Source organism: Sphaeramia orbicularis, chromosome 24, assembly GCF_902148855.1.
Source record: "Sphaeramia orbicularis chromosome 24, fSphaOr1.1, whole genome shotgun sequence".
NCBI classification, from domain to species: Eukaryota; Metazoa; Chordata; class Actinopteri; order Kurtiformes; family Apogonidae; genus Sphaeramia; species Sphaeramia orbicularis.
Window position 1 is genome coordinate 44130454 of NC_043979.1, and position 26473 is coordinate 44156926.

The window sequence follows — 26473 nt, forward strand, 5'->3', positions numbered from 1 at the left end:
CAATTCAACAACACTTTGTCACCTCGTCACCCTGTGAAGGAAATTCTGCGTTTAAAAAAAAAAATCAATACATGTTTAAGTCATTAATGAATGAGCACAGACTGGGGCAGGTGGTTGGTGTAATGTACTAGTTTGACCTGCTCCGGAGTTAAATGAATGTTGAACCAGACGGGACAAATAAGAGAGGAGGGGATGTGCCAGGACAGCCCTCCAACGCCACATCCGTCATCCCCTCGTTAACATCTTGGCGTGAACACACACACACACACACACACACACACACACACATGCGCACACACACACACACGCACACACACACATATCTGTATGCAGAGGCCTGGCCAGACAGCTTGGTGGGCCAGATGGCCTCTTGGTGAGGAGCGGCGAGAAGCTCCACAGAAGGGCTGGGGTGATTTGTGAACCATGACCTCCACACGTCCCTCCTCCTCCACCTCCTCCTCCTGACTCCGGAGAGCACGTGCGTAGCGGACGGATGGATGGGGATAAGATCTGTGCTGTGGGGGTGGAGTGGTTATTGTGAGGAGGGGATTATCCGTACAGTGAAAGTCAGCAGCGTTTGATTTAGATTTCAGACGTAACTGAAGCTCTGTTAATGAAGGAAACAATGAATATTTCATGTTAATTTGCATTAGCTGATAAGTGCTTATTTAAAAATTAATAACAGTGTAAGAATTTATTGTTTAGTTTTATATATATATATATATATATATATATATATCTAAAAGCCTCATTACCTCTGACAAGGAGGTTATGTTTTTGACGGCGTTTTTGTCTGTCTGTCTGTCTGTGTGCAAAATAACTCAAAAAGTTATGGATGGATTTGGATGAAAATTTCAGGAAATGTTCATACTGGCACAAGGAACAAATGATTAAATTTTGGTGGTGATCGGGGGTGGGGGGGCCCCACTGATCGGCCTTGGCGGAGGTCTGCGCTCTCCGAGTGCTTCTAGTTTTAATTGTTATTCTCTACTTATATTCTCTACATATTCTACATTCTTGACACATATTTAGAATAGATTAGATAGAACTTTTTTGATCCCTGGAAATTAATGTTCCAGAAGCACTACAACACTGAATATACAGAAGAAATATAAGACAAAAAGGAAAGAAATAGTAATAATAATAGCTATAAAAATAGTAGTGAAAAACAGGCAATTGCACATTAGAAAGTACTAGTGGAAATAAATAAAGTAGTAATAATTATGAATAATAAAAAAGTAATTGTTGTAATATGCACTGTATGTATGTGTGCGTGTATATATAATCTCAAAATTACTGATAAGAATCATAATAAAGTGATAATAATTATAATAATAAGCAGGTGTAAGAAAACTAAATTGCAAACAAACACACTGGAATAAATAATAAACAGCCTTGCAGCTCTCTATCTCTATCTCTATGTCTATCTCTATCTCTATCCCAGTCTCATCTATTTAGATCTATTATAATACACAATGATGCTCTGAAACATGATGGTAGTTTCCTTTCAACCATTTTTTAATTATTTTTTTTTCTTGGAGACGTGTTTTTGGCGATGGTATGTGAGACATCTGCGGCTTCTTTTCATGTCCAGTTATTAACAGTGGTTTTGTTGTTTTACTGAATTGCCTTTTTTATGGTTTTTATCCCCGTTGTCCTAGTTTCTTGTGATTCTTAAGGGTTTATTGTTCACTGAATTACATTTTTTATTGTTTTTATCGCTGTTGTTTGCACAAACAAGACTTGGCTGTGTTGAAAATGTCTACCTCAGCATATTCAGAGATGAGTTTCAAGTTGCTCTTTACGTTTATTATCTTTTTCATTGTAATATAATGTTGGCGTTGTTGTTTTTTTGTCATTATTTTGTTGTTGTTGGTTTGTTTATTGGCTTGATTTTTCATCTGTTTGTTGTTGTTGTTTTTCTGTCCACTATGTCTTGTTAACTGTATCACAAAAAAAAGTAAAATTATGAATTCCTGTGTCTGAAGAAGATTAATTTATCACCTAATGATTTTCAGTCAAAAGGGGAATGCTGTCATAATGTGTTAACCCTTTAAATCATCCTCTGGTTGTGTTGTATATTCATGAGATGATCATTCACAGCATTTCGGAGCAGGTGGAAAATGGGTGTGTCCACAGCAGAACAGATTCATCACAGCCTGGCATGTGTTTAACTGTGGGCTTCTCCTTTGTCCTGTCTTTTCTTTTGTTTCTCCCATACACACACACATAAACACATACACACTTGTTTTTTTCCCACACAGTTTTAATTTAACACCATCTGTATTAGCCTCAAGTATTTAACATTTTCATTTTTGCTGCATTATGGTCATTGCACTACACTGGTTAGTTTTAAAGGAGTGATATTTAGCTTTTTTAAATGGAATTACGCATTTTCAAAAATTTCCCTGTGGTCTCCATAAACTGTAAATGCTCTGCTTGGGTCTGAATTCTTCATTAATTCAACTCCACAGGTCCATCTTCAACCCTATTTCTGAGTAATGACATGAGACAGGTCATTTTGAGCGCTGGCCCTTTAAATGCAAATGAGACACTTCACGCCCCACCCCCTCCAGGTTGTTAATCGTGCTTTCTGTCCCGTTCAACCACTTGTGTTCGTTAATACAACCAACAACTGAACGTTTTAGGTAATCCGCTCGAAGTTTGGACATATTTTCAGTTTTTCAACAACCGCTGCTGCTGATAAACAATTATTGTTGTACTTGGAGAAATGTTCGTCGGCAATCTTGACTTTATATGTGCAAATGTCATGACTTAACTAGTTATAAAACGTAACAAATTAAGCAGGAATTAAAACAGGTTGTAGAAATCCACTGGATTTTTGTCAAAATGAATATAAAGATAGCTTTGCAGCACCTGGAGGGTTCAAATTCAAACTGTATGAACTATTAGGGTTCAAATACACAAATAAATGAACCAAAGACTAATACAAGTGGGTAAATATGACCCCTTTAACCCTTTCATGCCTTAATTATGTGAACCTTAGTCAAGATTTTTTTCCTGAGTGTTTTTATTCCCCTTTAGGCATGAAAAAAAAAACAATGTTATAGAATTTTTTTTTAATGAACCTGTTTTTCACAGAGTTAGGAAGACGTCCACTCAGCTGGACACCATGTGTTTAATTTTTTGAAGCAAAGAAACATGTATTTAAAACGCAATATCAGAAAGTGATAAACTGTGTGAAAACTATAAACTATGAAATAAGAACATTTTTAATGCGGCTAATCTTATGTTTTCTCACGTATTAACATACTCTAATACTAGTTATTACTCACTTCATGGAGATAATATGCAAAAAAAAAAGCATTTTGTGTAAAAACAACAACAACAACAACAAAAACAACAACTATTAATTACAGTCTAATTACAATTAGCAATTGATTTACACTCTAACCTGTTACTGCAGATCAGGTTCATTAAGAACAGGAAAGTTACAGTAATGGTATGAATGTCAGTTTAATGGATGATGCATAAGTGTCCACTGTGTTGGCTGATGCGGAACTAAAACGATAAAATCCATGAACATACAAGAGGACAGCTGGAGAAGAACTGTCCACTGGAGTGACCACTATGCATGAAAGGGTTAAATGGGTCAAAAATGACCCGATGAGGTTGTTTTCTTGCATTATCTTTGTAAAGAAAAAGTGTTGTATTTTATATTCCAGACATTCCTCAAAAAACATGTTATTGACATTATGCCATTTACATTTTTACCTTACCTTTTATAGATTTTATGAAATTATAGTTTTTGTATTACTACCCCAAGCTTCCATAGGTGGGTCAAAATGGCCGACATTCATTTACAACTGAATTAAATCTGAACCTATGATTCATTCTACATTTATTCATTATACAGCAAGACCAAATGAGGCAAATTCTAATTTTTATAAACTATTAAGGTTCAAATACACAAATAAATGAACCAAAGACTAATAAAAGTGGGTTTAGCAAAATATTACCCCTTTAACCCTTTCATGCATAGTGGTCACTACAGTGGACAGTTCCTCTACAGCTTTACTCTTGTATATTCATGGGTTTTGTTGTTTTAGTTCCATATCAACCAACACATTGGACACTTATGCATCATCTCATAAACTGCAATTCATACCATTACTGTAACTTTGCTGTTCTTGATTGGTTCTTGAGTGGAAATCAATTGTTAATATTTATTTTTTGCACATTATCTCCATGAAGTGAGTAATAACTAGTATTAGAGTATGTTAAAATGTGAGAAAACATCAGATTAGCTGCATTAAACATGGTTTCATTTCACTGTTTTTATATCACTTTATGATATTGGGTTTTAAATACATGTTTCTTTGCTTCAAGAATAAAATTCATGGTGTAGCTGAGTGGACATTTTTGTAACTCCATGAAAAACAGGTTGATTAAAAAAAAACAAACAAAAAAAAATCAGTTTTTTTTCATGCCTAAAGAGGAATAAAAACACTCAGGAAAAAAAAATCTTGATTAAGGTTTTCATAATTCATGCATGAAAGGGTTAATGTTACAACATTAAACAGCACATACACATATTTATCCCAATAGAAAACAATACTATGACATATTTCATCATTGTTTTGTATTCCAGAGCCCTGTCAGAAAATAAACACCTGAATTCAACGTGTCCCAATACTTTTGTCCATATAGTGTATCTGGTTGTTTTCTAAGATGCATTTTCCAATCATATTCATGTTTAATATAGCTGTGAGCCGTGTGTCTGCTGCCAAGTCATTTAAAATCACTTCAAATGCATCTACTGTGACCACCTCCTTCCATTTCAGGTTGTTATGCGGTATATTTGAACTGATTTTTGTCTTTTCAAGCTCCACGCAGACCTTTGATAAAAACAACTGAGCTGTTTATAAAGATTTGATGATAGAGGCCCGAAAAAGAACATGCCTGTTTTTTTGTCTTTGAGTGGACAAGGCAGACCATCCAAACTGACGGCAAACTTTGAAAAGACGAATGCATTTTTATCATACTGTCGAAGTCCTGCACTGACGTAAATGTGGAGTAACGAGCCTCTTTTAGGTCTTGAAGGAAAGACAGGATGATTCTAAAACATCAGTACTATACTCTAATAGTCGTACCTCAGGCAGTGGTTTCAGAGCAGTAAAATATTTTCGCCAAATCTTGATTATTTTCATCAATTACAGATGACCATCACAAGCTTATTCGTTCAACGAAATAAAAGAATTTAGCATCCGATGCTTCTCAAAATGATCAGCAGTAGTAGATGATCTAAAGGTAAAAATATAAAGATTCAAACAGATGACAAATTAAAGGAAAAAGTTAAATCTACTGCTGGGGTGTTTATATAGAGTCCAATTTGATCTCAAGTGGGCCGCACCAGTAAAATAATAGGCATATTAACCAGTAAATAATAAGTGTTTTAGAGTGAAAAACAAGTAAAATTACATTATGAATGACCTGAACTACCATGTACAACCAGAAATGTATTCAGAAAAATAAGTGCAATTTCAACAATATTGTCTCAGCTTATTATGAACACAACTTGGAGATCATAGTGGGTCTAAAAATGCGCAAAACATTTAGTAACAGGAAGAATATTGTTAAAATTGCACTTTTTTTCTTTAAAATTTTAAGGTTTGTTCATATTTGTTCAGGTTATTTGCATTTTATTGTGAAAAATGTAAATATTGTCATAATGTAATTGTACTTTTTTCACATTAAACCAATGAGAAAAATTGGAGCTGTCATTACTTTTATTTGAAGTTATTATTCCATTCTACTTGAGATCACATCAGGCCCCTGAACTAAAGTGAGTTGGGAACCCTTGATGTTTAATGTTGTCAGTGTCAAATTCATCTTGCGGGCTGGATTGGACCACTAGGGGGGCCAGTTTTGGGCCACGGGCCATATGTTTGACACCCCTGCTTACTGTAATATCCCTCTCGGGTCATGTCCTGCACTAACATTTCCTGTTTTTTTTTCACATGTCACACTAATGCACCACAGTTTTCCTGATTTTTGCACATTTTTCCCTTTGGTCTAAACGTAAATGTCACTTCAGTCACAGTTTGTGTTGAAACATTAACCAGCTGAGCAGTGTTTGTGACTGAAGCTGTTTGTGACCATACAATAAACCCATTTCTGATCCTAAATCAGCATCACCTAAGCATAGGTATACAAGCTGCCACAGGGCATGATGGGATATTAATTGCTCAATTGCCTCTTGCAATTCATCTGTGTTAAAATACCAGCATTTGTTGTGTTTCTTGAAGGAAAGACAGGACTTGATACTAAAATATCCACACTATACTGTAATATTTGGACGTCAGGCAGTGGTTTCAGAGCAGTGAAATATTATCGCAAAATGTATTATTTTTGTCAATTTCAGACGACCATTAGAAGCTTATTTGTTCAACAAAATAAAATAATTTACCACTGGATGCTTCTCATTTGTGAAATTCTAAAATCAGCAGTAGCAGATGAGCTAAAGCTATAAAATGTAAACATTCAAACACACGACAAATTAAAGGAAAATGTTAAATTTACAGTACATGGAAACCTCACTGTAATACTCCTCTCGGGTCATGTCCTGCACTAATATTTCCTGTCTTTTTTTTCACGTCACACTAATGCACCACAGTTTTCCTGATTTTTGCACATTTTTCCCATTGGTTTAAACATAAATGTCACTTCAGTCACAGTTTGTGTTGAAACATTAACCAGCTGAGCAGTGTTTGTGACTGAAGCTGTTCTTTGTGACCCAACACTGAACCCTCTTCTGATCCTAAGTCGGCATCACCTAAGCATAGGTGTACAAGCTGCCACAGGGCATGATGGGATATTAATTGCTCAATTACATCCTGCAGTGCACCTGTGTTAAAATACCTGCATTTGCTGTGTTTCTTGAAGGGAAGACAGGACTTGATTCTAAAATATCAACACTATACTCCAGTATTTGTATCTCAAGCAGTGGTTTCAGAGCAGTAAAATATTATCGCAAAATTTTATTATTTTTGTCAATTTCAGATGACCATTACAAGCTTATTCGTGCAACAAAATAAAAGAATTTACCATCGGATGCTTCTCATTTGTGAAATTCTAAAATCAGCAGTAGCAGGTGAGCTAAAGCTATAAAATATAAACATTCAAACACACGACAAATTAAAGGAAAAGGTTAAATTTACAGTACATGGAAACCTTACTGTAATATCCCTCTCTGGTCACGTCCTGCACTAACATTTCCTGTTTTTTCCTCACATGTCACACTAATGTACCACAGTTTTCCTGATTTTTGCACATTTTTCCCACTATACTCCAGTATTTGTACCTCAGGCAGTGGTTTCAGAGCAGTAAAATATGATCGCAAAATCTTATTCATTTAACAAAATAAAAGAATTTAGCATCTGATGCTTCTCAAAATGATCAGCTGTAGCAGATGAGCTATGGCTAAAAAATATAAACATTCAAGTAGGTGACAAATTAAAGGAAAAGGTTAAATCTACATGGAAACCTCACTGTAATATCCTTCTCAGGTCACGTCCTGCACTAATATTCCCCGTTTTTTTTTTTTCACATGTCAAGTTTTCCTGATTTTTGCACATTTTTCCCTTTGGTCTAAACGTAAATGTCACTTCAGTCACAGTTTGTGTTGAAACATTAACCAGCTGAGCAGTGTTTGTGACTGAAGCTGTTTGTGACCATACAATAAACCCATTTCTGATCCTAAATGAGCATCACCTAAGCATAGGTATACAAGCTGCCACAGGGCATGATGGGATATTAATTGCTCAATTGCCTCTTGCACTGCATCTGTGTTAAAATACCTGCATTTGCTGTGTTTCTTGAAGGGAAGACAGGACTTGATTCTAAAATATCAACACTATACTCCAGTATTTGTATCTCAGGCAGTGGTTTCAGAGCAGTAAAATATTATCGCAAAATGTTGATTATTTTTGTCAATTTCAGACAAGCATTACAAGCTTATTCATGCAACAAAATAAAAGAATTTACCATCGGATGCTTCTCATTTGTGAAATTCTAAAATCAGCAGTAGCAGGTGAGCTAAAGCTATAAAATCTAAACAGTCAAACACACGACAAATTAAAGGAAAATGTTAAATCTACATGGAAACTTCACTGTAATACCCCTCTTGGGTCATGTCCTGCACTAACATTTCCTGTTTTTTCCTCACATGTCACACTAATGCACCACAGTTTTCCTGATTTTTGCACATTTTTCCCACTATACTCCAGTATTTGTACCTCAGGCAGTGGTTTCAGAGCAGAAAAACATGATCGCAAAATCTTATTCGTTTAACAAAATAAAAGAATTTAGCATCTGATGCTTCTCAAAATGATCAGCTGTAGCAGATGAGCTATGGCTAAAAAATATAAACATTCAAGTAGGTGACAAATTAAAGGAAAAGGTTAAATCTAAATGGAAACCTCACTGTAATATCCTTCTCAGGTCACGTCCTGCACTAATATTCCCCGTTTTTTTTTTTTCACATGTCAAGTTTTCCTGATTTTTGCACATTTTTCCCTTTGGTCTAAACGTAAATGTCACTTCAGTCACAGTTTGTGTTGAAACATTAACCAGCTGAGCAGTGTTTGTGACTGAAGCTGTTTGTGACCATACAATAAACCCATTTCTGATCCTAAATCAGCATCACCTAAGCATAGGTATACAAGCTGCCACAGGGCATGATGGGATATTAATTGCTCAATTGCCTCTTGCACTGCATCTGTGTTAAAATACCTGCATTTGCTGTGTTTCTTGAAGGGAAGACAGGACTTAATTCTAAAATATCAACACTATACTCCAGTATTTGTATCTCAGGCAGTGGTTTCAGAGCAGTAAAGTATTATCGCAAAATGTTGATTATTTTTGTCAATTTCAGACAAGCATTACAAGCTTATTCATGCAACAAAATAAAATAATTTACCATCGGATGCTTCTCATTTGTGAAATTCTAAAATCAGCAGTAGCAAGTGGGCTAAAGCTATAAAATCTAAACAGTCAAACACACGACAAATTAAAGGAATATGTTAAATTTACAGTACATGGAAACCTTACTGTAATATCCCTCTCTGGTCACGTCCTGCACTAACATTTCCTGTTTTTTCCTCACATGTCACACTAATGCACCACAGTTTTCCTGATTTTTGCACATTTTTCCCACTATACTCCAGTATTTGTACCTCAGGCAGTGGTTTCAGAGCAGAAAAACATGATCGCAAAATCTTATTCGTTTAACAAAATAAAAGAATTTAGCATCTGATGCTTCTCAAAATGATCAGCTGTAGCAGATGAGCTATGGCTAAAAAATATAAACATTCAAGAAAGTGACAAATTAAAGGAAAAGGTTCAATCTAAATGGAAACCTTACTGTAATATCCTTCTCAGGTCACGTCCTGCACTAAAATTCCCTGTTTTTTTTTCTCACATGTCACACTGATGTACCACAGTTTTCCTGATTTTTGCACATTTTTCCCATTGGTCTAAACGTAAATGTCACTTCAGTCACAGTTTGTGTTGAAACATTAACCAGCTGAGCAGTGTTTGTGACTGAAGCTGTTCTTTGTGACCCAACACTGAACCCTCTTCTGATCCTAAATGAGCATCACCTAAGCATAGGCACACAAGCTGCTACAGGGCATGATGGGATATTAATTGCTCAATTGCATCTTGCACTGCACCTGTGTTAAAATATCTGCATTCGCTGTGTTTCTACACTCATTTATTCAGGTTTTTCCTTTGATTTGTCACCAGTCTGTACATCCCCTGTGGCTATTGTATGGAAATGAGCTAGAAAATCAGGGGGGAGTGCTCCATTTGGAAGAGAATAAATAGACAATTTAGTCAGCGTTAAGGAGTGTCACACACATTAGTCTCAGCGCTCAGATCACAACACTGGCTGACAAAATATTTGCCGTCCTCAAGTTCCCTCATTATACTCAAATAGCATGTTTTTATTGCTTAAAGATGAGGCATTTTCTCTGTTGACAAACTGTTACTCTAAATCTTGTGTATTTGGATGAATTTCGCTGTACTCTTGTGTTTTGGAAGCAGGGGTTTCATCCTTAATCGGTATTAACAGCACTTGCATTTGTCCACCCCAATGAAAACATAATAGAGGCAGAGGATTTTTATTTCCAAGAACTAGTCTTTTAATAATTAAATACTCAAGTCATATCCAATATTCAGAGTTTCTTACCAGTAAAATCTGCTGAGTGGATATTTTTTTCCTTTTTTTTACATGAATAAAACCATTTCCACTAATATCTGACATAGAAAAGGACACGTAGGTTCATAAATATTCACCAGAATGCAGGAAATTAAGTGTGTAATGCTTAAAATTTCATGTCAAAGGAACTGTAAACCCCCTAAGCAGGAAATATGTTACCCAAGTGTAATTATCTTGTTATCTTTGGTACTTCTTACTTATTCTGGTTATATTTGTGGGTTTGGGGCTCAAGAAGGCACCAAATTTATCTAATATGTCAATTTTGACTCCTTTTTTTTACATTAATAAAACCATTTCCTGACATAGAAAAGAACACAGTGGTTCATAAATATTCACCAGAATTCAGGAAATTAACTGTGTAATGCTGAAAATTTCATGGCAAAGTAACTGCGGGAACCCCCAAACAGGAAATATCTCATCCAAGTGTAATTATTCTTTCATCATCTTTGGTGCTTCTCACTTATTCTGGTCATATTTGTGGGTTTGGGTCTTAGGAAGGCACCAAATTTCTGTGTTATGTCAAGTGTGAGTCCCTTTTTTACATTAATAAAAACATTTCCACTATAAACTAATGTAGGAAAGGACACATTGGTTCATAAATATTCACCAGAATTCTGGAAATTAAGTGTGTAATGCTTAAAATTTCATAGCAAAGGAACTGTAGACCCCCCAAACAGTAAATATCTCATCCAAGTATAATTATCATTTTATCATCTTCGGTGCTTCTTACTTATTCTGGTTATATTTGTGGGTTTGGGGCTCAAGAAGGCACCACATTTATCTAATATGTCAAGCCTGAGTCCCTTTTTTACATTAATAAAACCATTTCCAATATAAACTGATGTAAGAAAGGACACGTTGGTTCATAAATATTCACCAGAATTCCGGAAATTGAGTGTGTAATGCTGAAAATTTCATGGTAAAGGAACTGTAGACCCCCTAAACAGGAAATATCTCATCTGACTGTAATTATCTTGTTATCTTTGGTACTTATTATTTATTCTGGTTATATTTGTGGGTTTGGGGCTCAAGAAGGCACCACATTTATCGAATATGTCAAGCCTGAGTCCCTTTTTTACATTAATAAAACCATTTCCACTATAACCTGATGTAGGAAAGGACACACTGGTTCATAAATATTCACCAGAATTCAGGAAATTAAGGTTGCAATGCTTAAAATTTCATGGTAAAGGACCTGTGGAACCCACTAAACAGGAAATATCTCATCTGAGTGTAATTATCTTGTTATCTTTGGTACTTATTATTTATTCTGGTTATATTTGTGGGTTTGGGGCTCAAGAAGCCACACAACTGATCTAACATATCAATTGTGACTCCTTTTTTTACATGAATAAAACCATTTCCACTAATATCTGACATAGAGAAGGACACATTGGTTCATAAATGTTCACCAGAATTCAGGAAATTAAATGTGTAATGCTTAAAATTTCATGGTAAAGGAACTGTGGGACCCCCCCAAACAGGAAATATCTCATCCAAGTATAATTATCATTTTATCATCTTCAGTGCTTCTTACTTATTCTGGTTATACATGATAAGCGTGAGTTGCTTTTTTACATTAATAAAACCATTTCCAGTATAAACTAATGTAGGAAAGGACACTCTGGTTCATAAATATTCACCAGAATGCAGGAAATTAAGTGTGTAATGCTGAAAATTTCATGTCAAAGGAACTGTGGGACCCACTAAACAGGAAATATCTCATCCAAGTGTAATTATCTTCTTACCATCTTTGGAGCTTTGGACTTATTCTGGTTATATTTGTGGGTTTGGGGCTCAAGAAGGCACACAATTGATCTAACATATCAATTGTGACTCCTTTTTTTACATTAATAAAACCATTTCCACTAATATCTGACATAGAAAAGAACACGTAGGTTGATAAATATTCACCAGAATTCATGAAATTAAGTGTGTAATGCTGAAAATTTCATAGCAAAGGAACTGTGGGACCCCCCAAACAGGAAATATCTCACTAGGGATGGGAATCGTTAAGAATTTAACTATTCCATTAATGATTTTGCTTATCGATTCTCATTGGGTGAGGGAATAAAAGAGTACAAACGGATGTGTTTGCATTAACTGTCTGTTATATTTCTATCTGCACAGAAAATGTAACATATACAGTATGTACAAATAATAACAGATGACGCCGGGCCTGGTTTTGGGGGGGGGCGTACAGTGAAAGTGAAACTACAGACTCTTTACTAATTCCTCTTTTGCCGCATTTCTATTACGTAGAACCGGTTCGACTTGGCTCGTCTCCCGTTGTTGTGCACCTCATTTCCTTTCCCTTCTTACCTTCGGAAACTTGTATTTGAGGAGTTACGACGTTTGTTGCCCACACCGGAACCAGAACCGGCCCGGCATTCACTCTGCCGCTACATTCACAAGCGTCGCTAAGGAGCGAATCAAATACGTGACATTCCTGTAAATGAATCACATGCTGTGGACAAATGTTTGAGCAGATTGGAGGGATTCCACCCTTTAGAAGACATGGAAGCTTTGACAGTGTTCCAGTGGACCTGGTGTCGTCTGTTTAGGCCGTTTCTGCCTCAACTCCATGTTGGCTACGTTCTGACCAAAACAATGCAGCATGCGCGGGACGTCATTGCGCATGTGCAGTGTAGGCAGAATCGATAAGCAGAATTGTTAAGCAGGCAGGCAAACGATTCCAAAGAATCTAGCTACTGGGAAGCTACGATTCCCATCCCTATATCTCACCCATGTGTAATTATAATTCTATCATCATATCATTTATTGTTTGACTCTTGTATCAAGTTAGTGATAAAGGTGTAAAAGCACTGAGGGGTAGGATTAAATAAGTTTATACTTCTTCCTACTCCTTTTCGACCATGCAAAATTCAGACTTTTATGTGCTTGGAGATAGATTCTGTCCATTTGAATGTTTTATTTATTTATTTATTTATTTATTTATTTATTTATTTTGCATGTTCGAAATAAATAAAGACAATGCAATACAATAAAGACAATCATCTTTGGTGATTATTTATTCTGGTCATATTTGTGGGTTTGGGGCTCAAGAAGGCACCAAATTTATCTGTTACATGAATAATGAAATAAGTCATTTGTGGAACGAATGATACACAGATCTGCGTGTAAACACCGTAATCAAACCAGATAAAACTAATCTCGTATATCACTTTTTTCTACTTATTTTCCTTTCCTTTTTTCTAATCTTTCAGTATTGTTTCTTTGTAGAAGACGCCAAACACGAAGCAGCGTTTTCCAACTCCACGTGGATGTTTTGCCTCCTAATCTAGATCTAGATTGTGATCTGATCTAGATTAGGAGGTTAATCCTAATTAATAAAGACAATGCAGAGTCTGGGGTCCTGGAGAATTTGGTTTAAGGGAGGATCAGGCGTAATCTGAGCAGCCAAGGAGAAAGGTCTGCTGGGTAAATGATTACATAACCAGGAAAAGCCTTAAAGCCTCCGTTTATCACTGGTTGTACTGGTGTGAAGACGGGCTTCCATTCAGCCTCATATATCCTGTATATGTGTCGTATATGGTTCTGGAGTTGTCCGCGTTCAGTGATGTGTGACTTCATCAGATATACGAACCCACTGGTGCATTTTGGGATATAGCTGTAGTTGGCTTTAGGATGGTGCTTTTCTGCCTTTTTTCCCCACTCTTCTTGACATGTAATTTAACCCACACATCAAAATAAATTGGTCCAAAACTAAAGGATATAGATATTTTTTTTTATAGATGTATTCCTTAACTGTAGGATAGCAATAAATCAGCTTACTTTATGGAAATTGAGTTTTACTAAGATTGTTATCTAGTTTTGTCCCCAATTTACATCTCTGTGGTATGTGGGATGTCCAATATGAATAGATTTGTGTGTTTTTCTCTGCAGTGCCAGCTCTCCCAGGCCCTGAACGGTGTTTCGGACAAAGCTAAAGATGCCAAGGAGTTCCTGGTTCAACTGAAGAACATGCTTCAGCAGATACAGGCAAGTCAAGTTTTTTATTTTATTAATTTTTTATTGTGCTCTTAGTTTTCATTACGGCACTTTGGTCCACTGTGGTTGTTTTAAAGTGCTTTATAAATAAAGTTGGATTGGATATGACAGTAGTTGCTTTTCCAATTGACCCTTGAATTGTGTGAATATAACTTGCGCATAAAAATGTATCTAATGGAAAAACAATTTCACCCAAACTCTCATTTTTTGATTAAAAGTTTTTGCGCTGGCAAAGAGGTGGTTTTTCAGGCGTAGCGCAAATGGTATATCACACAAAACTGTAATGAAAAGACCTATTTCCACAACTAGAGTCACATGAATAAAAATAAACGGATGTTGACGGATGTTACAACAAGCAAAGAAGAAGAGTTTTAAAAGAAACATGGTGCAGTATGACACACCAGGAAACTGAATCATATTTTAATTCAGTACGAGATAGAGGGGTAATATATAACACTGGTCTACAATTTTTTAGAAATGATTTGCTTCAGACATTAAATGTGCTAAATGTTACGTATTTTAATAAGATTAATTGGAAAATAAATGACAAAAGTGCCGGTTTGCTCATGTTTTCAAGGTATATGATTAAGTGTTATTACACATATATATTGGTTTATGTACCTTTATATAATAGTTTTATAAATCTTCTACTAAATAGAACCTGTAAAGTGAATGTATTCTAATGTGCAGACAGTGTTTTGAAGTAGATCTTGTAGCTCTGAGACAAATATTCCTTTTGAGTCAAACCCATTCTCTCCTTAATTCTTGAATTTCACATTTTGACCCAAGGCTGTATCTTGGAAAGTTCAGCCAACCAGCATTTTTGACTTGATTTTTCTTTATCAGTGACTCTCGTGGTAAAATTTCATTACTTTTATTCTGGAAGCATTTTCCTTGTAGACCAGTGTAATCTGTAAATCAACACCATGTTTACATTTGTCGACATGTTTATGGAATGACTTCTCATATTATCTCGTGATAGTAAAAAAACAAATCATCTCATCTGTAATTTAAGGGAAAAACCGACGTCACGCACTTCTGTTTTTTCAACATTTAGTAATTATCGGTAAAATTTTGCACAGATGTCCAGCGGAAAAGCCACTAATGTTGTAGTCGTTTAACCCAAGTAGTACATCTTTGCAGAAGACAAGTTGTCATTTTTGTAAAAAAAAAAAAAAAAAAAGCACAGTTTTTTTTTTTTTTTTTTTTTGTCGCACAGAGGGCGACACGGTGGTGCAGTGGTTAGCACTCGTGCCTCACAGCAAGAAGGTCCTGGGTTTGATTCCAACACCAGTCGACGGGGGGTGGGACCTCTGTGTGGAGTTTGCATGTTCTCCCCGTGTCTGCGTGGGTTCTCTCCGAGTACTCCGGCTTCCTCCCACCATCCAAAGACATGCACTAATAGGTTAATTGGTTAACCTAAATTGCCCATAGGTGTGAATGTGAGAGTGATTGTTTGTCTCTATATGTTCAGTCTGTGATGAACTGGTGAAATGTCCAGGGTGTACCCCGCCTTCGCTCCTGTGTAGCTGGGATAGGCTCCAAGTGACCCCCATGACCCTAGTGAGGATAAAGCGGGTTCAGATAACACTGGGTTACAAAAAAATGTTTTTTGCAAGTTGTCTAGGTTTTTTCAACTGAATTAGGACCCTTTTGCACCGCTAAATCCAAAAATAACATCTGTTTTTCTCAATCAGGTCAGGTTTTTCTGCTAATTTGATTTTGAAAAATTTGATCTTCTCACAAAATATAATAATTAATACCAAAATAAGATTGGTAAGCACACTTTATGAAACTTGTGACGTGATTCCTGTTAGGTACAATGGTGTATTCAGCGCAGATGTAGCAGAATATGTCAGGCTTATTTTTGCAAGATCTTCTAGTCGAAGCCATTTCACTCACCTGTAATATTAAAAAAACCATTAATCATAAATTGGCAAAAGTAAAATCTTCAGAACTCGTTTATTGCAAGAAATATGAAAGAATTTTGTATCATATGATGTGAAAATCCCCATAAATGTAAGCAAAAATGTTAAAAAGCCAATATGTAGCATAGTTCAGAAAGTTGACCTGATTGAGCAAAATTAATGTTATTTTTGGATTCAGCACACCAAAATGATCCTAAATCAGCTCAAAAAACTGAAACAATAAATTTGTTGTTGACCAGTGTAATGAATGAATGAATGAATGAATGAAAAAAAGCACAGTATCGCACATCTCAAATTTAAATCCTGTCTTAAAGGGGTCATGTTACGTTATATGACTCCCTCCGGCTCTCGACCCACCCTTGTTCACTCACTGGCCGATGTGTGCGTCTTCGTCTTTGTCACTGTTGTCATCTTTGCTAACAATTTCTTCAAACACCTTCTCTGACAAAATTACTGGTTGAGTTCATTTTAAAAAAAAATTATGGAGATTCCGTGGGACAAGTTCTACAAAGTTTGTTCACAATTTTGACAAATTTAAATATTTGAATTTTAATGAATTTTTTAAATATCATAAATTTGACTTTACTTACAATGGTCCATATTTTGATTGCTTATTAAATGGAAATCGTTAGAGATATCAACATAGTTACTATTGAGCACTGATAGGAAGTCATATATGGACTTATACATGGACTTTGATTGAAATAGTTGAGTTCTCCTCCAGTGAAAGTACCACCCACTTCTAAATCAAGACCACAGGACGCTAACATAGTGACAGAACCTGACAACCTCACAAATTCAACTTGTTATTGATTCTTGACAGAACATGCCGGTGAGATACAGGGTCACTGGTTGTATTTTTTGTCATTTAACCCTTTCATGCATGAATTATGAGAGCCTTAATCAAGATTTTATTCTAGACATTTAGGCATGAAAAACAACCCCCCCCCCAAAAAAAAAACTAAACAAAAAAACTATGTAAATTGATTTTTTTATGATCCTATTTTTCATGGAGTTACCAAAATGTCCACTCAGCCGGACACCATGCATTTAATGTTAGAAGCAAAGAAATACGTATTTACTGATATACTGTAAGAAAACTATGAAATAAATACTGATAATCTGATGTTTTCTCACATTTTAACATACCTGCATGGATATAATATACAAATAAATAAATAAATAAATAAATAATGGAACTTTTTTTCTAACAAGTCACAATTTTTTACACTCAAACATGTTACTGCAGATCAGGTTTATCTTGAACAGCAAAGTTACAGTAATGGTATGAATTGCAGCTTATGGGATGATGCATAAGTGTCCACTGTGCTGGCTGATATGGAACTAAAACAACCAAATCCATGAATATATAAGCGAACACCTTTGAACAGCTGTCCACTGTAGTGACCACTATGCATGAAAGGGTTAATACTGTCTACATTAACTTGCCACAGTCACATCCAACTGTAGCTTCAACTTTGTAGCCATGTGATAAAATGATGGGAGTAGTATCTGTGAAATTTTGCAAAAATGTTCATGTGGCTGTAGCTTTGGTAGTCTAGCCAGCAACATAATGGCCTTCAGTAATAATACAACTAGTTTCCTTCACCTTTCTGTTATGTTCAGCTCATGAAAACCAATATAAGTACAGTGGATTTTTCACACCACATTGGATGCTCTAAGGAGCTCTAAACTCCACTCACGGCTCAGAAATTAATTATGAACGTCGCTGAATCTGCAAAATACATCAAATCTTTACAAACATTTATCTTTTATTGGAAAAAGACTGAATCATTCTAAAGTCTGTTTCATGGATATCTGATAGCGCCTGAGGATTTTAGTCTAAATGATAAATTGAGTTGACTTATTATCCACCAACTGCAATCAAAACAGAATCCCCTCTAAAGATTATGGTGTATAAAAAATGCACATAGTAAAGAACTGGGACACGTCTCAAACCAGACATGCCAGTTATGAAAGTAGCAGTTTCAGAAGTTGCAGACAGTCAATGTGAGATTTCCAAATCTCATGTTTGTGATGAGATTTTCTCAGGGTCTCTACATGTCTGGTGGTTTCAGACTGTCACAGAACTGTCGTCTTTGTCTGACATGTACAGAGGTTTTCACATTATTTCTGTTTCATTTTCATGAAGTTCGTCATATAGTCCTATTCTATTTTTGTACAGGGTGTCCGTAAAGTCTCTTTCCAATTTAACACATTTATTACAAAAGCAAATGAATAGACAAATTTGTGGAAATGATTACAAAATAAAAAGTACATGTTGAAGTTTTTTTTTTTTCCTCATTTAATACACCTCTATATGGACCCCATTAGTTGCATGAAGCACATCCAGTACTGGACTTGTTCTGGATTTGTTTCCATGTTGGCAGTATCATAGCCTCATCAATGGTGTCAGTGGCAACAGTGATCTTTTCCTTCAGTCGTTGATGTCCTGTATCTTTGTTCAATACACAATATCCTTAAAGCAGTGATATTTAGCTTTTTTAAATGGAATTCTTTAGGGATGCACCGATACTGATACGAGTATCAGCATCGGTTCCGATACTCAGTGTGTGTACTCGTACTTGTACTCATAAAAGACATCCGATACAAATGCACCGATACCACTTACGGCCGTGTGACATTCCCAGTTCAGTGCAGCAGGTACGAGGAGGAGGAATAATGTGTGTGGAGTGTGAAGAGTGTGGAGATTTTTCAAAATAAATGACGGTGATAAAAGTAACGCTGACTGCAAGTAACGTTACAGACACGGACAGATACAGACGCAGCGTTCTGTCCGTCCTCTGCGTACATTCCATCCGTTTTCCAGGTGCTCACGGATGCGTAAACAGAATGAGAATACCAGCGGGAGTACAGAGCGGTGTGGACCGCCGCCAACAGAAGTGAAAACAAAACTTCTGGCTCATTTCTCTTTTCTCTTCCTGTTGAAGCTAAACTTTTAAACCTTAGCAGTGAAAATACTGCAATATTAGTATCACATTAGTGTTGCCTCTGTCGTCTCCATGTTTGTTATTACTGACTTTCTTCTTCTCATAAAACTTAACTCTTCTTCGTGGTATTTGTCCAGTATGGTTAATTCAGAGCGGCACCCTCTAGTGGATTAATTGAGAAACGCTCATTCCAACACATTAAATGTCAGTAGCAGCACTTTGTTCCAGTCAGACTAATGACAACGACAATAAAGCACATTTACAAAAGGAACTAACAACTGGAATGGGATTATTAAGTACTCGTATTGGTACTCGGTATTGACAAGTACTCAAATGTAAGTACTCGTACTCGGTCTGGAAAAAAGTGGTATCGGTGCATCCCTAGTTATTATGATAGTATTTTACTGATGTGACCCACTTGAGATTAAATTGGTCTGTATGTGGAACCTAAACTAAATGATTAATATCTTCAGTGTAATTTTTGCATTTCATAGATTCATCCCAGGAGCCAGACTGAACCCTTAGGTGGACCGGATTTGGCCCCCGGGCCGCATGTTTGACACCTCTGTTTTAAAGTGTAAAGAGACTTAGTGGACACCCTGTATTTTATATGAGTTTGTGGACTACTGAATTTCCCTGAACTCAAACTCGGTGTGGATTAAAATAACATCCAAATAAACAAGAGAAACATCCAGACTCCTCACTGTGCTGCAGGAAGGTAAATCCACTGAATCACTACTTTATTTTTGGCTCTAAACCTCACACATATCAGCCAAATGTGTGGTGAGTGTGTATGAGTGTGTGTTCCCTCTGGAAAGCATTTCGGTGCAGCTGATCTCGCCCACAGCATCTGCCAGTCATACACCGGATTCACACACCGTCCGCACAGTCATATCTTCAGTATTACTAGCAAGTATTAAGAGTCTTATTTCCAATGTAGAGGATTGAATTAGTGTAAAAAAAAGAGCCTCTTAGCTCTACTACGCTCTGTCTGAGAGCTAGAAAGCAGCCAAAGAGTTAGATGGATAAAGGGAAAAAGATGTGTGGGAATGATGAGCACATAGAGAGAATATCCAGCGCTCATCCTCTTAAAGATCTGAACCGTTTCCCTCAGCGGCGGAAGCTTGATTGAAAATCGCCGCTATCTAAGACCTCATCTCCTCAGCCTATGGACTCATGCTCTGATAAAACCCCCTAGTGGATTCTTCTCTTATTGACTGCAAAGCTGACTATGCATGGACCTGCAGGTGGAGATGATTGAACCGTCTGCAGATGAAAAACTGAAAGTCATCTTTACTTGCGCCGTTATGCAATATCAAACCAATTTTTTTAGAAAAATACAATCATTCTCCCTGTATCTTAGTGTCATGTTCTAGCAGAAATCAATAAAAAGTTGAATTTGTGAGGTTGCCAGGTTCTGTTCTGTGTTCGAGTCCTGTGGTCTGGATGCAGGAGATCAATCTCCCAATAGAAGTGGGCGGTACTTTTCACTTTCAGATGCACTTAAAACTGGATGGGAAGAGAGTCTTAGCATTTCAATTACAGAGCAACAGTGGAACTCCGCACTGACCCTTGTTCACTTGTCTTCAATTTGTGCTAGGCATAGATTAATTCAATGCAAGGTCATTCACAAGATTCACTACACTAACTCACGATTAGCCAAGATTTATCCTTCTGTAAGTGACGAATGTGGCCGATGCCATCTCTCTCCTGCCGATCATTCACATTTGTTCTGGGCATGTCCTAACTTGGGACCATTTTGGGCAAAAATATTTAACACACTAACTGAAGCATATGGTTTTTTTTGTTGCTCCTAATCCTATCTCTACAATTTTTGGTGTTTCTCCTGCTTCAAATCTACCAAAAGCGCTGAAGCGGGCTATGGCATTTACCACACTCTTAGCCCAAAGGTTGATTCTACTAAATTGGAAGGTCTCCCATCCCCCTTCACATGTCCGGTGGGTTCGTGAAGTGCTTTACAATCTTAAGGTTGAAAAGTTGAGATTTTCTCTTAGAGGCTCAATTAAATTATTTCATACCACTTGGGATCCATTTTTACAGTATTTCAATTCTTTAAATTTTCCTCAGAATATAGATGATTAAACATCATTGAGAAAGAGGGGTAAGGAGAGGAGAAGAGGGAATGAGTAATTATGTGTAGTCTTTTCCTTTCTTCTCTTATTCCTGTGTACTATACTAACTTTTTACTTTTATGATTTGAGTTCTTTTATCATTATTTAGGGTTTCTGTTTTTGATTTTCTTTTATGTTTTTCCTTATTTCTTATTTATTGATGGATTTTTTTTTTTTTTTTTTTTTTTTTGGCCTGTGGGTTGGGTGGGTGGGAAGGGATGGGGTGTTGACAGTCAGATATGTCATTCTTGATTGTGCATTGACTGTTATGAATTGATATGTCTGTCGTATTCATTGAAAATGTTCAATAAATATAGTTGGGGAAAAAAAAAAAAAGAAGTGGGTGGTACTTTGACTGGAGGAGAACTCAACTAATTCAATCAAAGTCCATATATGACTTCTATCAGGGATCAGTGAAATTTGCCAGTGTAAAAAATGCAGTGTCAAAGTATTTTAATTCTTTCTGAGTTATTCCAACAATGGACAGAGTAAAATTTAACCTGATAACTTCCAGTGTCGGTGCAAATAATTGGAGTTTACAGAGGTTTTACTCTCTCAGTGTCATATATTCAGTGTTAAAGTAAATTGACTCTCTCAAAGTTAATTCAACACCGATAAGAGCAAGATACCTTTCAGTGTTAAAAAATAATGACTCTGAAAAGCCCTGCCCACCTACCTCCGTGCTCAAACTGAGTGAGAAGTTGGACTCTGGCATCGCCATCTTCCTTGCATCGAAAAACTGCGTTTATAAGTTTGTGTAAAACTTTTGCTTTTGTTATTTCATCCAAGCAGATTCTGTGTGCAAGAATATAGTTACGTCGTCGTTGTCAATGTTGGGTACGCGTTTTCAAATACTGAATTTCAAATGGAAAACCTGATATCAGGTCGGCAGCTTTCATTTTACATGTCATTTTATGTTTACTTTTAATTGCAATATTTCATTTTTACTTAGAATAAATTGGGAACAGAAATAATTGCATCTTTTTTGGCCCCTGCAGACACTGGGACTATAGTACACCACATGTAACACCGGTAGGAAGCAGTTAGAAATCAACACTCTTTGGAGTAATTTATTTATCAACATGTAGTGTTAAGTAGGTTTAACACTGGAAAATTTATTTCTTAACACTTAACTCTTCAGTGTTGAATGTGAATAACACTATGGGTGTTACTTCTCACACAGTGTAAAACTTGATTGACACTAATTAGTGTAGTGTAATGTAAAATATTAACTCTTACTAGAGTAAAGTTGACTCTGGAAATGTAACTCTGTTCAGTGTAAATTTTACACTTTGTAAATAGGGACCATATGTTCACTGAGGTAGTGTTAAAATTAACTGTTTAAGTGTTATATAAACACTGGCGATTTTACTGTGTACTGGTATCGCTAACCATTTCCATGTTATAAACCATCAAAATATGAATCACTATAAGTAAAGGCACATTTTTAATATTTTAAAAATTCGTCAAAAATCTAAGTTTGTCAGTAAACTTTGTAGACATTGTCATAAGGAAGCTACATAAAAAATGATCGTACTTTCCTGACTATCAGCCTCACCTGACCATAAGCCACACCCACGCTTCACGCTGCCGTCTCCAACGTCTCACCATGGATTCATTGATGCTAAGCTTACGTGCAGCAGCTCTATTTCCTTCTTCGACACCCGGATCGATTGTTAGCCTGTGAAACATAAACTAGCCGCATCATTGTTTGAGCTGCAGGTTCACAGCGTCTGAAAAAAGTAGTGGCTTATAGACCAGAAATTACGGTAGAAATTAACCCGACCAGTAGTTTCAGAGAAGATTATTTAAATGTAGACAGTGATGACCTTCAGTTTGACCCTTCAAGGTCACTCAAGGTCAGTCATTGTGAACACAAATGAAAGGCCATATATGACTTCCTATCAGTGCTCAGTAACTATATTGATATTTGTAACCAGTTCCATGTTATAAACCATTAAAATATGGACCATTATAAGTAAAGGCCAAGTTTTAATATTTCAACAATTTGTCAAAAATCTAAATTTCTCAAAGCTGTGAACAAACTTTGTTAACATTGTCCCAAGGAAACTATAGATAAAATTTGAAATAAATCCCACCAGTACTTTCATCAGAGAAGATGTTTGAAGAAATTGCTAATAACAGCGACATTAGCCTATTTGGCCGGTTAGCTAAGAACGCTATACGCTCAAGGTGTAGAATACAGTTAAAAGGGAAGAGTCAATGGCTTGTTTTTTTTTTTTGTTTTTGAACTTTTTATTAAGATTTTTGCACAATATAAAACAGAACAAAACATCTGAGACAAGACAAATAAAAAAATAAATAAATTACTCCACATAGTATTATTATTGTTACAAATATTATACTACATCTTTTGATACATTGCCAAATATCGAAATATTCATATATTTGTATACATATGCACACATCTATATAAATACAAAACACCTCATGTCAGGACTTATAAGAGCAATCCTCGTCAACAACCCAAAAAGTTTAATTATACAAATAGTCTTCGACCATGTGCCATCTCCGCTTAAAAGAAATGGCTTGGTTTTTTAAAATCCATTTCTTTGTCTCTAACATTTGTAGTGGCCTTCAGTTCAGTTGTGGTTTTTAGTGAAGCTTCGTTAGCTTTGTTCCACATTTAACACAGGAGATAGTAAATACATCTAAACACTAGATGGGCCCTTCTGTAAAATGCACAAAAATGAAGTGGAAATTTATATTTAAGCTGCTGTAGAAACATGGACGTGCAGCATCTGTCTATAAATGTGTTACCCTTAGATATGACTCTATCACAGCAACATATTTTGATGTTATCTGATATTTTATGTTCATATTGTGACAATTCATTTTCATGTTTGAAATTTTTTGTCACACCATAACAAGATCTAGTGATTTCATATTGAGAAGTTTTTATGTCATAAATACAGATTTTCATTTCAGACCAGGACAAAGAAAAAACCCTTACCTGAAATACCACAGAGTCGTCTTTATCATTCAGCTGCGTTATGCACATACTGCAAACCCCAGCCACTTCGACTCCCATATTATTTGGGTAATAGAATCATCTTATTTGCATTTTGAGAGAAAAACAGTGGAGCGCATGGTGTTTGTATCAACAGAGCGTAAACGTCTGCAGTCTATTGAAATAATTAACACTGTGTAAAAGTGTGTGCGTGGCGGAAACAAAAATAGCACGAGATCTGACTCAAAAATTAACATATCAGTAACACAAGCACAAAACAGCTCTGAGCTGCCAGAAAATGAGCCGTAAAACACCATCAGATCTATTTTAGGCCCACAGTTGAATTGTAACCTTCAGCCGTAATGATGATAACTTTAACTAGGAGTTGCATAAATACAGTGGCCCAGTATGGGTTTACTTTATGCTCCAGTTTTCAGTGACGTTTGTCCCTGTTGTGTGTTTTTGCTGTTATAGGAGAGTGGAGTGGAGTTCGAGGCCTGTCTCGTAGCACAGTGCGACTCTCTGATCGAAGCGCTGACCAGGCAGAAAGCCAAACTGCTCACCAAAGTCACCAAAGAGAAGGAGTACAAACTGAAGGTGGGTCTGCTTCGTCTGTGGAAACAAATCTGTCCAACCAGGGCTGTCAAACATACGGCTTGCAGGCCAAAATCGGCCCCGAAACAGTCTAATCCGGTCTGCAAGATGAATTTGTGCAAAAAAATGACGCCAACATTAAACATCAAGGATATTGAGCTCGTTTTAGTTCAGTGGCCTGATGTGATCAGGAGTAAAATAATAGTATAATAACTTATAAATAATCACAACTCCAGATTTTCTCCTTTTGTTTAATGTGAAAAAAGTGAAATTACATTTTGAAAATAATAAATTTCTCACAATAAAATGTGAATAACCTGAACAAAAATGAACAACCTGAAATTAAAAAAATAAAAAAGTGCAATTTTAGCACTGTTCTGTTTGTTACTAAATATTCTGTGTAACTATAGACCCACTATAATAATAATAATAATAATAATAATAGTAATAATACATTTTATTTATAAGCGCCCTTCAAGACACCCAAGGACACTGCACAACAAGATAAAACAAACAATCCATAAAATACAAAGAAATAAACAGATTAAAAAAATAATGATCTCTATGATCTCTGTGTTGTGTTATTAATAAGGTGCAACAAGATATTGCTGAAATTGCACTTATTTTTCTGACTACATTTCCGATTGTACATGGTGGTTTCCATTGACCCTCAAATTGCGTCAAAATAATTTGCAAATAAAAATTGACCTAATGGAAAAATGACAATTTTGCCAAAAACCCTTGTTTTTTAATTCAAGTTTTTGCACTGGCAAGAGGTGGTTTTTCAGGTGTACGCAATTGGTATATCACGCAAAACTGCAATGGAAAGACCTTTTTCCGCAACTAGAGTCATGTGAAAAAAAAACAAAAAAAAAAAAAACAAAACAGATGTTGACGGATGTTACAACAAGCGAAGAAGAGTTTTAAAACAAACATGTCGCGGTATGTGTGAACACACCAGGAAACCCAATCCCTTTTTAATTTAGTATGGGATAGAGGGACAATGTATAATAATAATGAATATATAATCATAATCATATATATAATCAACACCATAGTTACGTTTGTCACCATGTTTATAGAATGACTTCTCATATGTCCAATGGAAAAGCCACTAATGATAGTTGGTACAGTGAGGCTGGTTCAGTGTTTACTTGATATAATCACAGTCCCATCATCATTTTGACTGCTGAATGCATTATCAGTCACAGTTTGTTGTTTGGGGTTAAATACAGTCGTGGAAAAAATTATTAGACCATCAAAAGCCATCAAAAACCATGGTTATGCAATCCAGTCCTAACTCCTGTGTGTATCATGTGACTAAAACAGACAGAAAAGAAAACATGGAATGTCTAAAAGCACTGTTTTTGTCAGTACAGTGCCATAGATATTGATGGAAGAACTGAAGTTCACAGTACAGTGACACAAAACACTTGTGTCACTGGTGTCATTTTCTGTTTTATTGTCCTTTATATCATGATATCAGAACTGTTATGTTTGAGAAAATTCAATGGAAAAAGCTTGATTTGTTTTGGATACCTTATAGGGATATGTTGAGTTGGATATTTGAAAATGAAATATATAGTTGGGGAAGGCATGGAAATTCAGACAAACAACTCTGAACCCCAAACTAAAATGACCTT

At 36.1% G+C, this 26473-nt stretch overlaps 1 protein-coding gene across 2 annotated transcripts in view; it reads left to right on the forward strand.

The window, feature by feature from the left end:
• Positions 1 to 26473, forward strand: part of trim67 (tripartite motif containing 67) — a 162970-nt gene that overhangs the window by 63143 nt on the left and 73354 nt on the right. For both annotated transcript variants that reach the window (XM_030129112.1, XM_030129113.1), the window contains exons 2-3: positions 14150 to 14245; positions 24711 to 24833. In XM_030129112.1, coding sequence (XP_029984972.1) covers positions 14150 to 14245; positions 24711 to 24833 — 219 coding nt within the window. The remainder of the gene's footprint in view (positions 1 to 14149; positions 14246 to 24710; positions 24834 to 26473) is intronic.